The sequence below is a fragment of the Larus michahellis genome, chromosome 12 (genome assembly GCF_964199755.1).
Source record: "Larus michahellis chromosome 12, bLarMic1.1, whole genome shotgun sequence".
NCBI classification, from domain to species: Eukaryota; Metazoa; Chordata; class Aves; order Charadriiformes; family Laridae; genus Larus; species Larus michahellis.
Genome location: NC_133907.1, coordinates 16,825,672 through 16,841,830, shown reverse-complemented (window position 1 = coordinate 16,841,830; position 16,159 = coordinate 16,825,672). Strand labels below are relative to the sequence as shown.

The 16,159-nt window shown below is 43.0% G+C and overlaps 1 protein-coding gene across 9 annotated transcripts in view; it reads right to left on the bottom strand.

The window, feature by feature from the left end:
• The window catches only part of NCOA6 (nuclear receptor coactivator 6), a 50,916-nt gene that overhangs the window by 22,570 nt on the left and 12,187 nt on the right, over positions 1–16,159 (bottom strand). For 7 of the 9 annotated variants that reach the window (XM_074605784.1, XM_074605776.1, XM_074605778.1 and 4 more), the window contains exons 3-10: positions 14,644–14,795; positions 14,266–14,540; positions 11,107–11,262; positions 10,402–10,524; positions 8,779–8,910; positions 6,217–7,032; positions 3,265–3,411; positions 1,216–2,335 (exon numbers count right to left, since the gene is read on the bottom strand). In XM_074605784.1, the coding sequence (XP_074461885.1) occupies positions 1,216–2,335; positions 3,265–3,411; positions 6,217–7,032; positions 8,779–8,910; positions 10,402–10,524; positions 11,107–11,262; positions 14,266–14,540; positions 14,644–14,723 (2,849 nt within the window). In that variant the 5' untranslated portion in view covers positions 14,724–14,795. The remainder of the gene's footprint in view (positions 1–1,215; positions 2,336–3,264; positions 3,412–6,216; positions 7,033–8,778; positions 8,911–10,401; positions 10,525–11,106; positions 11,263–14,265; positions 14,541–14,643; positions 14,796–16,159) is intronic. The other 2 variants (XM_074605779.1, XM_074605783.1) reach the window with 2 other exon arrangements.

Here is a 16,159-nt window from a genome sequence, read left to right as displayed (position 1 = left end):
CACTGAATAACCAAAGGGAAAAAAAATAAAATACTGAATAGCCACTTAGTACTCGAATGCCATCCACTCTTTGCACCGAATTGGACATCTGCTCTGGAAAAGGGAGCGTAAACTTCACGTTAAAGATTTATCATGATTATTTAAAGGAGTGGGACTGGTGGAACCAGAGCCACACCAATAACCTAATGTGCCATTTCTACCTTGTTGTTTGTTTAAGAATTTAACTTTGAAATTTGGATATTCCTGTGTTATAATTTTCTGCGCAAAGTTTTTCCCGTTTTTTTTTTTCTAAAGCAAACTGAAAACAATCCCCAGAAGTTCCATCAGGTGGATTCCTGTCAATGCCCCTGTGGCTCATCTGCAGCATCAGAATAATTACACACAGCATATCCGCCTTTACCATTTTAGCTGAATAACGGTATAGCAGCAGTGGTCTGCCACCCTGTGCTGGTATTAGTAGACTGTCAACAGCAAAAGGTTACAGCACAGCTGGCCAGTGAAGAATATGCTGGCCAAAGAGGAACGAAGAGATTCAGCAACCTCGTATTTCCACTGAACATGTACATTCATTATCTCTCAATATTATGCATTTGCCTCTTCCCTCTCAAAAGCTGGGTTGCTTTTTTTCCTTCCTAATCTCTCCCAGCCCAGGAAGGCCAGCACTTCTTGGGCTTCTTATCCTCATACCCAGAAGATACCAGATTCCTCCCTGGAATCTGCTGGAAAGAAGTCCAGCTCAATTCCAGGCAGAAACACATCAGGATATACCTACAATTCAGGAAACAACCCCCAAAAAAATCTCTACTGCACATGTTATACAGAGGCTTATAATTCTTCTGAAAGTAATTCCCAACCTTTGTGGCTGTCAGACTGCTTAAAAAAGGGAGCCTCCTCTTCCAAGGGCTGTGGCACCATGTGCCCACTGACATATTGAAACACCTACACTTCCTTTACCCAGTAAATGTAAGGAACGCTGGCGCTATAATTAGGTTTATAACAGAGCTGGGACGTTTGCATGTTTTTTCTTTTTAAATCTTGAACGAACGGTGCGGCGGCAGACTTACCAGTGGGTTATCGTTTAACTCTTGAGAGAAATTGCTAGAATATGAAACAATACGGGTCCTTTCTCACCCCATACTTGCTGAAAAAATATTGACAAGTCGCCTGCGGAGCTTCCCCACGCCCCTTATAAAAACAACGTAATATTAAACCTACGTTGTTTGTTCTAGCTGTTGATTATTTTTCTTCTTCCTTGGAGGCTTCTTCTTCTTCGGCTTGTTGGCATTCTGATTATTTTGTTTGTTGTTCACACCAAAGTGTCCTGCTGATATATCGCTTTGTAGAAGGTTAACCAAGAGCGGACTTGTGAGCGTAACATCTTTGTTGACAGGGAAAACAGGATTCTGCCCACAGGAAATCTGATTCCCATTTGGCGTTCCGCTAAACCCCGTATTGAAAGGCAGCCCATGGCCAGAGAAATGACTCCCTGAAGCATTGTTGTTTCCTTGCATTGCTTGCATATGAGAAGGCACCATGTTTGGCTGCTGCACAGGAACGTCGGGTAACATCTGTGTCAAGTTGACGTCATTATTTGCTGTAGTAGTAGTATCCCCAAGTTGCTGAGATATGTGAGGACCAGGTCCAGTGGGTCTTAAAACTTGCCCTTGCATTCCCATAACCTGAGAAGGGTTACCATTCACAGGGCCCTGCTGTGCCATCATCTGCCCAGTGAACTGCACCATGTTTCCTTGCATGTTTGGGGTTGGTCCTCTCATCAGCTGAGCTGGCCCCGTCATAACATTGGACTGGTTTTGAGTACTAAAAGGCTGTTTATTTCCTTGCATCTGAGTGGTCATCATCTGTTCCATCATTGAGTTTTGCTGTAACAAGACCTGGCCCTGAGGTCCCATCATCTGATTGTGTGTAGACATCATCTGTTGTCCCTGCTGGGGAATCATCTGTTTGGGTGGGGTCATCCTTTGGGGAGAAGGACCCAGATTTTGGTTTTGTGGTGTCACCATCATTTGGCCTTGCGGCATGAGCTGAGTTCGAGAAAGTATCATCTGGTTTTGAGGGTTCAGCGATCCCTGAGCCTGAATGTTTACCATCTGTCCTTGAGAGGATACAATTTGCTGATGCATTCCCATAAGCTGAGACTGTGGTCCTTGCTGAGGCTGTCCCTGCATGTTGCCCATGTTTACTTGCGGCACCCCACTAGCACCAGCCTGCTGGTTGTTCAGATTTCCATGAAGTCCCATTAGATTGGTCTGCATCATATTTGGTGGGCCGTGGGGCGCTTGCATCTGATTTTGGGGAGGTCCGGATCCTTGGCCACCTTAAAAAAAAATTAAAATTGCCAGTAAGAAACTGATTGGGGCGCTATAACAGTTTTCACAACTTTTGATGTTGAGTAAGTACTCCAAAATTGCTCTCCTCCCATTTCCAATGAACTGGAATATCTGACATACTTGCAGTCCTGTGATGCAACGTCTGATGCTACAGATACCGGTTCGTTGCCAAAACAGAACCTCATACTTCTCAAAATAAACACTTAGGCTGGTACTTCCCATGTATATCACTGCAGAAGGTGTAACAGAAATTTCATTTCAGTCGTTATCTGGAAGTAAGTTTGAAAATTTTCCATCACATGCCCTAACTCAACAAAATAACCACAAATAAGCTTCAAACCTTGAGGTTATTTTATAATGGATTATAAAATAAATACATGGGGAATGCTGATGAAATGGCGTTAGCAAGGTATCCATAATTCAGACAAAAGATTAATAATGGAATTGTTAAACGGAGACATTTGTGAACTAAAGATTTAATTTCTACAGGACTGACTGTAGGTAGACTTCCAAAGCTTTCAAAGGAACTAATAAATAAGTTTGCGTATTTTGTTCCACTTCTAAGATAATAATGCCTTTTTTTTTTATTCTGGGCAGAAAGTTCCTTTTGTGTTGCATCTTTATTGCCCCTAGCCTCCAAATTTCAATGCTACTGCCATTCAGTTTCTTAACAGATACTTCTGGATGCCATATCACAGTCCTAATCAATAACAGTGGCGGTGTTTGAAAAACATGAGCAGCCTCTTGCTTTTCTTTTCCTCATTTACCAATACACACAGAACACCCCCGCAGCCCGATTAATGACAGCAGTTTGATGTTTTGGTATCTGTGTTACCCAAGTAAAGGCATAATTTTCTACAAAAAAAAAGAAAAAAAACCCACAAAAAACCTGAGGAACACCGCATTCCAGACAGACCTGTGTGCTGCACGTTCTGGCTAGTTTGCAGCTGCGGCGCTCCGCTGTTCCCCGCTGTTCCCGGAGCGGTTGAAGGCACCTGCCCTTGCATGAAGTTCTGGTTAGTCTGGCCTGCAGGGAACCCCGGGGGCAGGCGCTTGGGCATCCCTGAACACAAGAATTTGATTAGTACTAAGTACGGCGAACAGGAAGAAAGAGAAGAGAAAAATCTCTAGTTAGAGTACGATAGGATAGTACCTTTGAGTCTGTACTGTCACATTACAGGTTTAGGCAGAAAGTGGTTTTTGCCAATAAACAAAACCCACTGAAGACATTTATAGTTCGTACCTGTGCAGTAATTCTGCCTAACAAGGTTCTGGATTCAGTTCAACTATAATTTAGCTACAAAACTTACCCCACAGAGAAGGCGGAAAGTCCACGTTTGACTTTTTAGAAACCAGAAATAAAAGTAACATAGTTTGCTGTTTCCTTATCTACTGCGTCTCAACTCTAACCAAACCCTTAACTTACTCCACGTGCACAAGCACAAATATCTTGCATTTTCGTTACAGTGATGTGCTCCTCTCATCAGCTGGCACCATAACACACCAGGTACCTGGTCCGTTGCACTGCTGCTGTGTGTACACACACTCAAAATTTTAACTTCTCGGCCCAGAGCGGGCTGAGCAACCTCCCGAGACAGCACGTCCGGAGCCCCCAGCAGCTGCTCATCGAGGTAACCCTGCTATTCCCGCTGCCCCTACCTGGCACAACGCCCACGCTGTGACACATCAAAACATCGCCCTGGGACAGAGAGCAAAACTCCCCTCTACCTACCAACATCATCAGCAGCATAAACGGATTTAACAGAACCCACTTCTTTTCAACTCACCACCAAACGGTGCCGCAGACCTAGAGGCGACCTGTCCTCCCTTATTTTTCTGACCCGCGATACACAGCCAGAATTTGACCTTAGCTCTTTCTACAGTTACAGCTTTCTTGCGCGCTTAATTGTACCGCTGGTGTCAATCGGGCCTTAGGTTTGCAGTGAGTATTTCAAGATCATCAAGTTTACAGGTCAAGACATTTCTGCAAATACGGAACATATACTTCTTGAAACATCACATCACCAGGCTATCGTTTAGTGCTGCTAAACTTTTAGGGAAATTTTGCACGTAGGAACGCTTGAACTGAGAGAAAAGAAGCGTTAACTTAACCTATCCCAAATTTAATAAAAATTCTGATTTGCTAAATTAACTAGATGAAATGGAAAGCATTTGAATGTATTCATCTACACCAAACCTTTAAATCCCAGACGGCTTAAAATTTGAAAAATCTGTAATTACAACTTAGGTAACATAATGCAAAATGGCTTAAGAATTGAAAGATCCATAATTACAACTTAATTAACATATAAACTGCAGCAAGGAACGATCACACAGAGAAGCCAGGCAAAAGTCTCAGCAAGTAGCAGCAACACAGCTTTGCTGAAACCACCGGAATCCTGTCTTTTTAAAATCAGCTGAGGACACAGCTCACAACAGGATTACTGACTTTAGCAATAAAGTCTACAGTGAGTACAAATAACGTATTTTGAGAGTTTCTTTGGGGTGTCATTTTTAACTCAAAAAGGTAGGGTTTTGCCTGTAGCAGGTTCACGCAGTAAGGAAGGAGAATACAGAGGCTAAACTGCCCAGAGGTCATGGCTCGGCTACCTAGAGGAAATGATTCCTGATGGCGACATATGGCTGGTGAGGCAAAACTGTAGGGAAACGTGACTATAATAAATAATAAATAACTGCTTCCAGATGGAGCCAAGATAAGATATACCGAGTATAGGGCACTGGCAGATCCTAAGAACACTCTGGAAAGAGAAGACCCTTGAAACCGAGACAATTCGTCTGAATCAAATTCATCTGAATTCACATGAGACCCAATGGTACAACCAGTGAAAACAAGAAGCTTGTCCACATCAGCAGACCAGGAAACAGGTATTCCTGTTCTAGAATATATATGTGTGTGCGTAGGTGGATAAAGAATATGGTTCATATTTTAGAAGTACAGAAAGAAAATACTTTAAAGGCTTAAGCAAGAGCTTGTGTATGGGTATCTGAGAGCAGCCATTCAAGAGAAAGACGAACAAATGAGCGAGCAGAGAGAAGTGCTACAAGTCTGGCACAGAACTACAAAGGGTTCAAGGGGAAAAAAAAAAAAAAACAACAGGGACACAACAGAGATCTTGGGACTGACAAATGAAATTCCTTCACTAGTAGGAGTAGTAAGTAAAAGATGCGAGGGCGGAGGTCCGAGGAGAAAACTAAAGACAACGCAGCCAAAGGGGAAGTTAAAACATCCCTTGACCTCTTAATTATAGAATAGGGAGTACAACAGCATGGCAATAATAGCTCTTTCCTCTTTTATATGGGAAGAAACTGGTGACAAGTAAAGACAGGGTCAAGAAGAGACATCCACAACTTAGAAAAAGACGTAAAATAATGCCTCAGTTCTGTAGCAGAAAATGTAAACAGTAACAGAGGAAGCTGAAGAGAAAAAGAGAACGTTCATTTGTTCTTATTACACTCTCTCCCTCCTTCTCAAAAAATAATCCCCCTCCCACCAAAAAAAAGAACACCACCAAAACAAAACAAAAACCCCACACCACCTCTGAATATCCCAAACTTGCTTAAAGGCAACAGAAGTGCCAAGACTGGCAGTCACAACCAGCAACAGCACACAGCGGTTTCTCCTTGCGGCGGCCCAGAGCCTACCCCTCGGTCATGGCTGTGACGCTGCAGGACAGAGACAGGTAGTAGAAATGAGGTGACGCTGCTGCTAATTCACCCGTACCCACTTTATATCCAATCTATGCCTTTGTTCTGTCTTTTAAAGGATCTTTTCAAAACTGACAGCAACATTAATTCTAGCTATTTTATGTTTCTTTTTAAAATAAAAGAAGGTCTCAGTTCTTCTTACCTCCTAAGCCAGGATGTAAACCTTGCGGACCTTGGTTTTGCTGCTGCATCACCATGAAGTTGGGGGGTACATTCCCCTGTTGCACCATAGGATTACGACTAGGAGAACTGACAGGCTGCTGAAATCCCTGGGGAAGCGTGCTACTCTGGGGAGGCCTTGGTCCCATCTGCTGCTGCGTCTGGTTAACTGTTGGAGATGATGCAGGAGAGCCCTGCTGGAAGGAGGAGGGAGAGGAAGCAGGAGACTTGTTGGTCAGGTGGGGTTGTTGTAGTGGCGTAGGAACCCGTGAGGGCCCTCCCTGAAGGCTTTTCATTTGAGGAGCAGTAAACTGGCCAGGATTGCTCATTTGGGGAAAGTTTGAGTGAGCCTGGGAAGCTTGCTGGCTTCCAAAAGGATATGGAGGTGGAGGATGAGTAGGAGTTTGTACTGTTGCTAGAGATGGTCTTGCTTGAAGTTGCTGCTGCATTTGTCCAGGCAGCGGGGCCTTTTTCCAACCCTGGTTAACTGTCAATGTACCCAATGCTCCCTGGGTTGGAGGAGGCTGAAGTGCTCCAGAAGGAAGCTGGTTCCAGCCAGGGGGAACTGGAACCTGTGCTGGTGAAGTAAATGAAGGTCGAATACCCTGCTGTGGCTGCTGATGTGGCTGGGGAGGACGCGTCTGCAACTGCGTCTGCTGCTGTAGCTGCTGGAAGTTGGCTGAGTTCATCTGCCTGTTTACTGGAACTGACTGCATTGAATGGAGCTGGGGAGCTAAAGATCCAGATGGATGATTTTGCTGCTGGATATTTAGCCCAGATAAGAGTGGGTCCATTGCATCTATTAAAATAGCAAAAAAAAAAAGTAAAAAAAAAAAAAAAAAATAACCTACTGTAGATAAAACCCACCCCAAAACACGAAAGGGTAAATTGCTTGTTTGCATTTGCTTACTCTGCACAAAAATTCACGCTCCAGTGTTCCAATTTCTCCAACAGACAGAACAGACAACGCTCTAAAAATTTTCAAAATGTTTGGGAATCCTGAGAAGCCAGATCTTACAAATTTATAACCTCTACAATAAAGCACAATCGCCCCACAGCACTTTTTACTACAGACTAATGCAAGCTTTCTACACACTCAGAATCACAGAACCACAGAATATCATGAGTTGGAAGGGACCCGAAAGGATCATCGAGCCCAGCTCCCTGCTCCTCACAGGACTACCTGAAACCAAACCCTACGACTGAGAGCATCGTCCAGACGCTCCCTGAGCTCTGACAGGATCGGTGCTGCGACCCCTTCCCTGGGGAGCCTGTTCCAGGGACTGACCACCCCCTCAGTGAAGAACCTTTTCCTCATGTCCAGCCTGGACTTCCCCTGACGCAGCTTCATTCCATTCCCTCGTGCCCCGTCGCTGGTCACCAGAGAGAGGAGATCGGCGCCTCCCCTCCGCTCTCCCCCTCGAGGAAGGCGCAGGCTGCCATGGGGACACCCCTCAGCCTGCTCTTCTCCAGGCCGAGCGTGCCAAGCGACCTCAGCGGCTCCTCCTAAGTCTTGCCCTCGAGACCTTTCACCGTCTCGGTCACCCTCCTCTGGACACACTCCAATAGTTCCATGTCCTTCTTCTATTGAGGTGCCCCAAACTGTGCTCCGAGCTGGCGGTGGGGCCGCTCCAGTGCGGTGCAGAGCGGGACAGTCGCCTCCCTCGCCCGGCTGGCGATGCCGTGCTTGGTGCCCCAGGGGCACAGCTGGGTCTTTGGGCTGCCCGGGCACACTGCTGACTCCTGCTCAGCTTCCATCAACCCAAACCCCCAGAGCTCTTTCCGCGGGGCTGCTCTCCAGCCTCTCCTCCTCCAGTTTGTAGGTAAAACCCACTTGTTGGGACTATTACCCCCATCAGTTAAAAAGAGTGACATAACAAGGAACTAAGGTAGTATCATAAACCAGTATTCCCAGAATATTTAAAACATTTATGAAAAATGCTTGTCTGTAAGAATAAATACTGCAGAGATCTAGTGAAGTTGGCAAGTACCGCCACCATTTTATGGAGGGACAAGTAATAATCCCCTCTCTTTTTCTGTAGTCCCAAAATCCAATTAACTTGTACCGGTACAAGAAGAATAAAGTGAAGAATAAAGCCAAAACATTCTCACCCCCTAGATCCCCAATCCTTAAACTTCCAGCCGGCCTACCCCTCCTGAAAAGCGCTTGTGCTCAGTCTGCTGCATTTGCTTCCTACCGGAGACATCTGCCTCGTTCAACCCGTCCTTTTCTCTCCCTTAGCTAAACGCGAAGCTCAGTCACAACAGCTCTACTGCAAAATTACCCGCTGCTGCTGCTGCTCAACGCATTACAAAATACCAAACAAGCTGGCGACTTATTAGGCACCCAAATTATTTTCGAAAGTTTTACCAGATTAATGGGGGCAGAGAGGCTTCCACAGACAGCGTAACTCCCAGAAAGAGCAAGGGAAGCACTCCAGGACAATCCCGGAGTACTCTTATTGAGTACAGGCTCAAGCCTGTGTGCTGAAGAATAAAAATTCAAGAACATTTTCAGGTCAGTACTGTGACTAAATTTTACCACCTGGCTGTGAGGAAGGCCGAGGTGTTCTTGGCTGCAGCTCAGCACTAGCAGCGCTTGCCACCATAGAGGAGGGGGGCACATTTCCACTCTGGGACATCATGACAGCTGCAGCATTGCTCATTCTTATTAAACCTTAAAAAATAAAAATAAAAATCATCAAGTCTCGCAGTTTTCACATAGAGAAGAATTTTAGATTTATTTATTTTTTACAAGAAAATTCTATTTGTTAATAAAACGTTTTGGTTTTTTTTTAGACTTTAAGAATTGTTTGTTTGAAATAACCTGAGGACACATGTCTCTGTCTGAAAGCTTAGATTCCCTGGTATAAAACAAACCAATCAGTTAAGGTCATGCTGAAGCGCCTCCTTTAGCACCAAACCTTTAGAAAGGCTACCGAAGGAAACACCACTATGCATCATCTGAGCCTGACTTGCCACCAAAGTCACTAAGTGACAAGACTGTTTCACAGTTATACAGGTACTAAGGTTTTCTGCAATATCGGATACTGGAAAGTAACTAAGGTGTTGCAAGAGAGAAAAATGTCAATGTTTCGCTTCTACAGGCTGCTATTTTTATAAAATGGCTTACACTGTTGACCTGTTGGTTATATTGTTGTCGTATTTATACCGTTTACCTTAATATTGTTGACCTGCAGGCAGAAAATGAAGCTGATGACGGTCACAGTGAAGATTAGAGCAGCTGAATTCCAATTAAACCTTTCTTTAAACGTTTTACGTTCCTTCTTAAGCACAACAATTTTACTACCGTTCCATCAGGTTTCTACAGGGGTGAAATGCTCTTCCCGTCCCTTATCAACGGCCACACACGCATCTCACTTTGACAAAAAATGCTCCCAGTTTTTTAATTGCTTTAAATCCTGAGATACTAATTAGTTTATTTTGCCTCATGATTCAGCTATTAAAATGATTTACATAGCAGCTTACTTTTAACTCTTCTTAAAAATGTGGCTTGTGTAGTTAAAAATTACTTATCGTGCCTATACAATGCTCTAAAGCCTAGAGCTTAATAAAATTACACCTCTCCACAAAAATTAATTCTCTATGATTAGATCTCAACAGTTTATCGGAAAATAAAGAGAGAGACTAACAATGTCAGTGTCCTGTCCTTCCCTTAATTATAATGGATTTAATCGAAAATAATTTATTATTATACACTGAATAAAGGCTTATGCTCCCTTTTCATAAAGGTAGCCAAACAGAAAACTGTGATAATTTGTGCACGTTTCAAAGTGAATTCACTAGACGCATCTGCTTTAACAGTCTTTATGCAAAAAAAAAAAAAAACAAAACCAAACCCAAACAACCAACCCTAAACCACCAAAACAAAAACCCAAACCACCAAACCCTCAAAAAAACCCCAAACAAACCAATCCGCCGCGCCCAAATTACTCCGATGTTTGTGGGACAAAATGCAGCCAATTATTTAGTTTACATAATGCGGAACAGGGTTTGACAGTACAGAAACAAAAAACACACATTAATTAAAACGGCAAGTATAATTCTACAAACAATAGTTGCTATGATCGGTGAAGTTTTAGGATTAGCTTAGTAGCAAGATTTCAAAGCGTATAAAGCTAAACAAATAAAAACCAAAGGAATTTACCTTGTCCCCCTTGCATGGGAAACCCCGTTTCCATCCGCACTGCGCTGCTGGCTCCCAGGGGCCCGTTGATTCGGACATCCTGGCTTCTGTTTTGAGCTAACGCCAAATTGATAGCACCTTCCCCTAAAAGTAACGCACAATTTGGGGTGAACTGAATGATATACGGCAAAGCAGAATAGAGACATTTTCCAAAAGACATTTAAAAGACGTCAAGGAAGGAAGAAGAAAATTTACCTATAACGAGCACTTCAGAAGGAGAGTTATGCATCGTATTACCCTTATCTTCTGGGTTTCAATTTTAAGAGGAAGAAACACCACAACAAGCATTAAATGCCCTTGGTTTCACCCTGAGTGAGCTCTTGGACAATTGTCCAGAACGGATATTTTAATTGTGAAATCCACTGAAAACTTGTTTTTAAGAAAGCCCCATACGAAACACTTGGGGAAAAGAAAATCAGTGCTAACTAACACTCAAAAAACACTTTTCAGGAAGTTTCCTGACGCTCGAGAGGCTTTTCCGCTATCATTTTTATTATTAAACCTATTCTTGGAAGAATAAAAATCTTGAGCTACCTTTTCCCTGGTGTCGTTCTCCAAGTTACTAAATAGGAAGTTTTGCAACGTTAACGAAGTACACAAAATCGCTTGTTGAGCGTCCTTCAGTTTTAGCTTGATACCTTTGGAAGCAGATTAGGTGTGAAATACCTTCGATTTGAACTGAGAGAATTCCCAGGTCACGAAGCTGTTGGTTATTATTCTGAGCCAGAATTCGCAGCCGCTCCGCAGCTTCCCGAGGTATATTGAAGGTAACGCGGACACTGTTCCAAGGCTCTATCTTCTGCAGTTTCAACTTGTTGGATTCTTAAAAAGAAAAAATGGTCAGAGTCAGTGCAAAGGCGGTTTTCAGACCCCTACGATGAAATAACTTGGTAAAAAAGCACAGCTGAAAAAACTTAAACAATTATTTGTCTTTGAAAATTATCAGTGGTCAGTCTCAGGTCCAGGAGATTTCTCCAGCGCAGGCGTACGGTGACCGACACTGTCAAACCACTTCAGGTACTTTCCAAAAACTAGTAATACGGACACAACCCAACTGACAACCACCACAATAGCCAGCACAATCACTTGATAGAATCACTCAAAAATTGATATATCCTGTGGATAAACTACTTTGGAAAGATAAAAAAATATCTAATAAAGCAGATTTAGTAAATCTGTTAGCGAACGCGATGGATGTGTGAAAAAACTGACAAGAATGAAACCCTCATTATTGAAATATTTGCTCTACAAACGCTTGTGAAACCATCTTTTTTTTTTTCTTTTTTTGTTTTTTTTTTTTTTTTTTTTCTTAGAAGGCCAGTGCCAACAGAGCCCTAGCAGTATTTCATTAATTTCTACCATATTATTTAGTTTTTCTGAATAGGTATGTTCAATCTACTGCAAAAAAACGTTACTTGAAGTCATGCAAAACATTTAGTTGCATGTTTTCTGAAAACCTCTTCTACATATGAGTGTGTCTACACAGATCAGCTGTTTTAAAAGTAACAGGTGGGAATTAGCAAAAACGTAGGTCAGTCAGGTTGGACATATTTATCTGAAGTGATACCCAACTAAATCATCGCTACAAAATGTATTTAAGGATAATTAAAAATACATTCCTAATACAGGTTTATGAGCTTCCAGTTTCCAGCTTTCCGTGAAGGAAGTCCCTTCAAAAACAGTAAACTTCGGTCCAAATTTTAATCAGTCCGTTCTTCCACTGTTAACATCAGATTTACTAAAAGTTTGCTAACTTTTTGACTCTGAAGAAGGCGTCATTTAAGAATTCCAATAGCTAATTTCTATTTAGGAATCTCTTGTCCTTAACTAATTCACCAAGTCCCTTCTGCTGCTACAGTAATGGTGTTATTAAATTCATCCTCTTTCTACCTATAAACACGTTTTTGGCTGGAAACATGACGGGAGTAGTTTTAAAACCTCCTTTTCTGGAGGTTTGAGCAGTCTCGTATGTACTGATATTATTGTTCCAAAATTTTACATATAAAAATTGCATTATCAGTTTCAATATTTCTAGAGATGAGTATCTGAGTTTCTTGTTTTTCAAACACTGCATCTGCTAAGCCTAAACCAATGTTATTCAATGTTATTCTGAATATCCTATTTTGCTCTGAATCAGCTGAAATCACTTGTCACGTTTTCAAATTAATTTGACATTGATTTTAAAAACTTGCTTTCTGCTTTCTCAGCTGAGATCTGAAGCACGTTCATTAATCCTGCCATTAATATTTATAACAAACCCAGCGTGCGGATGCCTCCGTGTAACAAAGGCAACTCCGTTCAGCTACAGATTGAATTTGCTTCCATTCCAAAATTACGCAGTTCACCTCCAGTATCAACACACATCCTTTTACACCAGGAACTATCTGTTAGTTTTACGTTCAACCATTTACAAGATACAGCTCAAAACTGCGGTATTTCTTCATAGTATTTTCATCTTATCCCAGCATTTTATCCCCCTGAGGGATAACAGCAAGGACCCCGACAACTGACACCAGACCCAACTGATGACAACTGGGCAAAATGGAAAGAACAGAACAAAGCGACACGGAAATTCAGTTTGGTTATTCAGAAGTCACGGGTTATTCTCCTGAAAAGGTATTTTACATAGCAACGCAATGAACGTTTTAAAACCTAATCTAGAAAATTAGTTTCCTTTAAACACGAAGACAGGAGAAGAAAGGTGGATTCTTCGTTGTAGAGCGTGACTTCAGAGGACCACGCAACAGAAAAGCAGCATGCCGGCATGGCGACCTACAGTTACCAGCGAAAGCTTGCTTCACAAACCGCAGACAGGAGGAGGGAGAAAGACGTGGCTTTTAGACTGCAGTTATATGACGCCATCCCAAGTGCTGTGGCCCAGTCTCCAAGGCTCTTCTGGTTACGTGTTCCTGCCACCGCAGTTAAGGCAACCCTCCTGGCTTTAATCTGTTTCTATAGCAAGCTCCACTAAGAAGAAATTAACGGCAAGAAATTAAGCCGTTAAATCTGACTGTTCAAGTAATACCAGATGAGGGGCATTGCTGGGGAAACTGGCGGTGGGGAGGGAGCACATCACTGATCCACACAGGCTGACCCGCGCCACCACACCGCTGCACCCCTACCAAGGGAGGGCTGGCTATCGAGATTGTACTTGTACAAGCAAGACGACGTAACCCAGCAGCTCTAAGTAATCATCGTAAGACCCTTTGCAAAGATGCTCAGACAACGGTCTTTTTCCAGACCTAGATGTGCTGGTAGAAGATATTATTGTCCCAAAAGCCTATTGTCACACGCTAGCTACACAGCTGTCCCCAGAGCTCGGCAGGCATACAGGGGTACGTGAGAGCACTCCAGGTCCCCCAGCAGAAAATAAACCAAAAATCAGGTAGGGTAGGTCAACGCAGCAGCAAAGGGGCAGTAACATCTTGAACTCGCAGTTACTTGAGAGTGAACCTATTCTCAGATGAACTGCAGTGGTTTAAATTGGATGGGTTTGGTGGCAAAAAGCGTCTCCTGGTTTCATTTTCATTTAACAGAGCAATGTGTAACGGAGGGAAATGAAAGAGGAAAAAAAAACCAGCAAGTAAAACAAGGGAACTGAATACGAACGAACGAACTCACTAATGACATCAGTTTTAACCAATGAAACAACTGCAGAAATTCATATTCTGTGTTTCCAAGAAGAAAAACTCCCAAATTCACTAAGAATAACCCCCCAAAATCTTATTACAAACTAAGTAACTCGAAAACAATATAATATAAGCACCTTGATTATGTAAACAAATATTTTAAGGACAGTTGAAAAATGACAAGAAGGTACATTACCCATGTGTAAAAGGCCAGGCACATTCTCCAGTATGATATCAAGTTTCTGCTCAAAGTCTCTGTCACCTATATTTCCTTTAAAAGCTACAAAGATCGTGGAATCCTCAGGAGCAGCCTCCTGTTTCAGTTCATCTTCCTCCAGTCCTGAATCAAAATCCACCTCTGAGTCTTCCATAGCTGAGGAGTACGCGGAGGCATATGTATCTTTTAAGTTAGATAGGTCATCCAAAACCATTGTTTCCAACAATGGGAGCCTGTCAGACGTTAAGATGATGCTTGGAAGGGAAAACAAGAATTATACTAAGTATAATAATAAGTGTGTAAAGACATCAGCAACTGCTTTCAATGGCACGTAAGATCATTGACAGAAAAACTTACCGGGTGACACAATGCCAGGGTCTGTGAGACAAACTGTGCGACTTTGAAAACTGTGGCCATCGCAGTACCAAGCTGTTCATCCACTAGAACAAACAGAAGCGGTTTCCGGACAGAATGCTGCTGCATGTGGCTTGAGAAGTATTCCAGTTGACCTAAACAACAGTCAGGGAGAAAGGAAGGTAGAGGGGGGAAAAAATAAGAAAATCAGTTACACTCATCTCCCTATCATGCAGAGGATAAGCAAGCACCCAGTACCAGTTCTGTAGGGAAGTTATACGGCTCACAGCAATACTTCAATTAGAGAAAGACAGGAACAAACACCAAATTTAGTTTTAGGGGCTGCAGATGCAATAGGCACTCCGTTGTCCAGCAAAGCAGTAGGAAAGCCATAGCATTTTTTCCAGGAGAAATTTAGCGTTTGACAAATATTTTACTCACGTGCAGGGAAATCTCAGGCATACTATGTCGTCTTTCTAAAAGTTTGTAAAGATTTAGGTGTTTTCAGCTGCTTATGCACATTACAACCTGAAATTTGTTCCCCTGTGCTAGCCTGCAATGCCCCCCGTGCCCCTGTTGAGCTTGGATAAGAATGAATTCAAGTAAATCAAGTCACACACCTGATGTTTTTCACTTTACAAAACGTCTAGACTTTGCACTAAATTTTATTCGACATCATGATAGTAATCTAAGCTGTTACCTGTACAGGTGTACAACCTGCGATGGAAGTTAACCCGACAACTATGGGAAACAATACCAATGTTGAGTTAAGACAGACATTTTTCCACTCCATCACCAGCCGTTCCAAGGGCTCTGGCACTGACTCCTCCAGGCAAGAGACCTCTAGTCTCACACTCAACACTTTGCAAGTATTGCCAAAAGATTAAAACCGTCTACACCAGCAGCCCAAGCTGATGCCAAAACCGAAAAAGGGACCTGTTCCTGACCACCGCTGTCAAAACCAGACCAATTCAACAGCCAGGACCGTCACGACCTCCTAACTCCAAAGCTGGCGATACTCAGCGGAGCCCACCAGAAAGCGTTAGGACATACCCTCGAAGAGCATCCAGACGGGGGGGGTTGGCAGAGGTTCAAGTTCCCAACACAAATTAAAACACTGAGATTAAAGGTGAGCCACAGAGATGGGCCAGAAAACAGCCTTTTTTTAATAAAAAAGATAACTACGTTAGACAAGCTTAGATTCAGCTCTACGTTGTTTGCACGCTCACATACATGAAGGAAGAACGCCAAACACCAGTATATGTTAGGGGCGGACGTGCTGGGAAGCAGCTCTGAGGAGAAGGACCTGGGGGTCCTGGTAGACAGCAAATTATCCATGAGCCAGCAGTGTGCCCTTGTCGCCAAGAAGGCCAATGGCATCCTGGGCTGCATAGGAAAGACTGTGGCCAGTAGGTCGAGGGAGGTCATTCTCCCCCTCTACTCTGCACTGGTGAGGCCACTACTGGAGTACTGTGTCCAGTTTTGGGCTCCCCAGTTCAAGAGGGACAGGGAACTACTG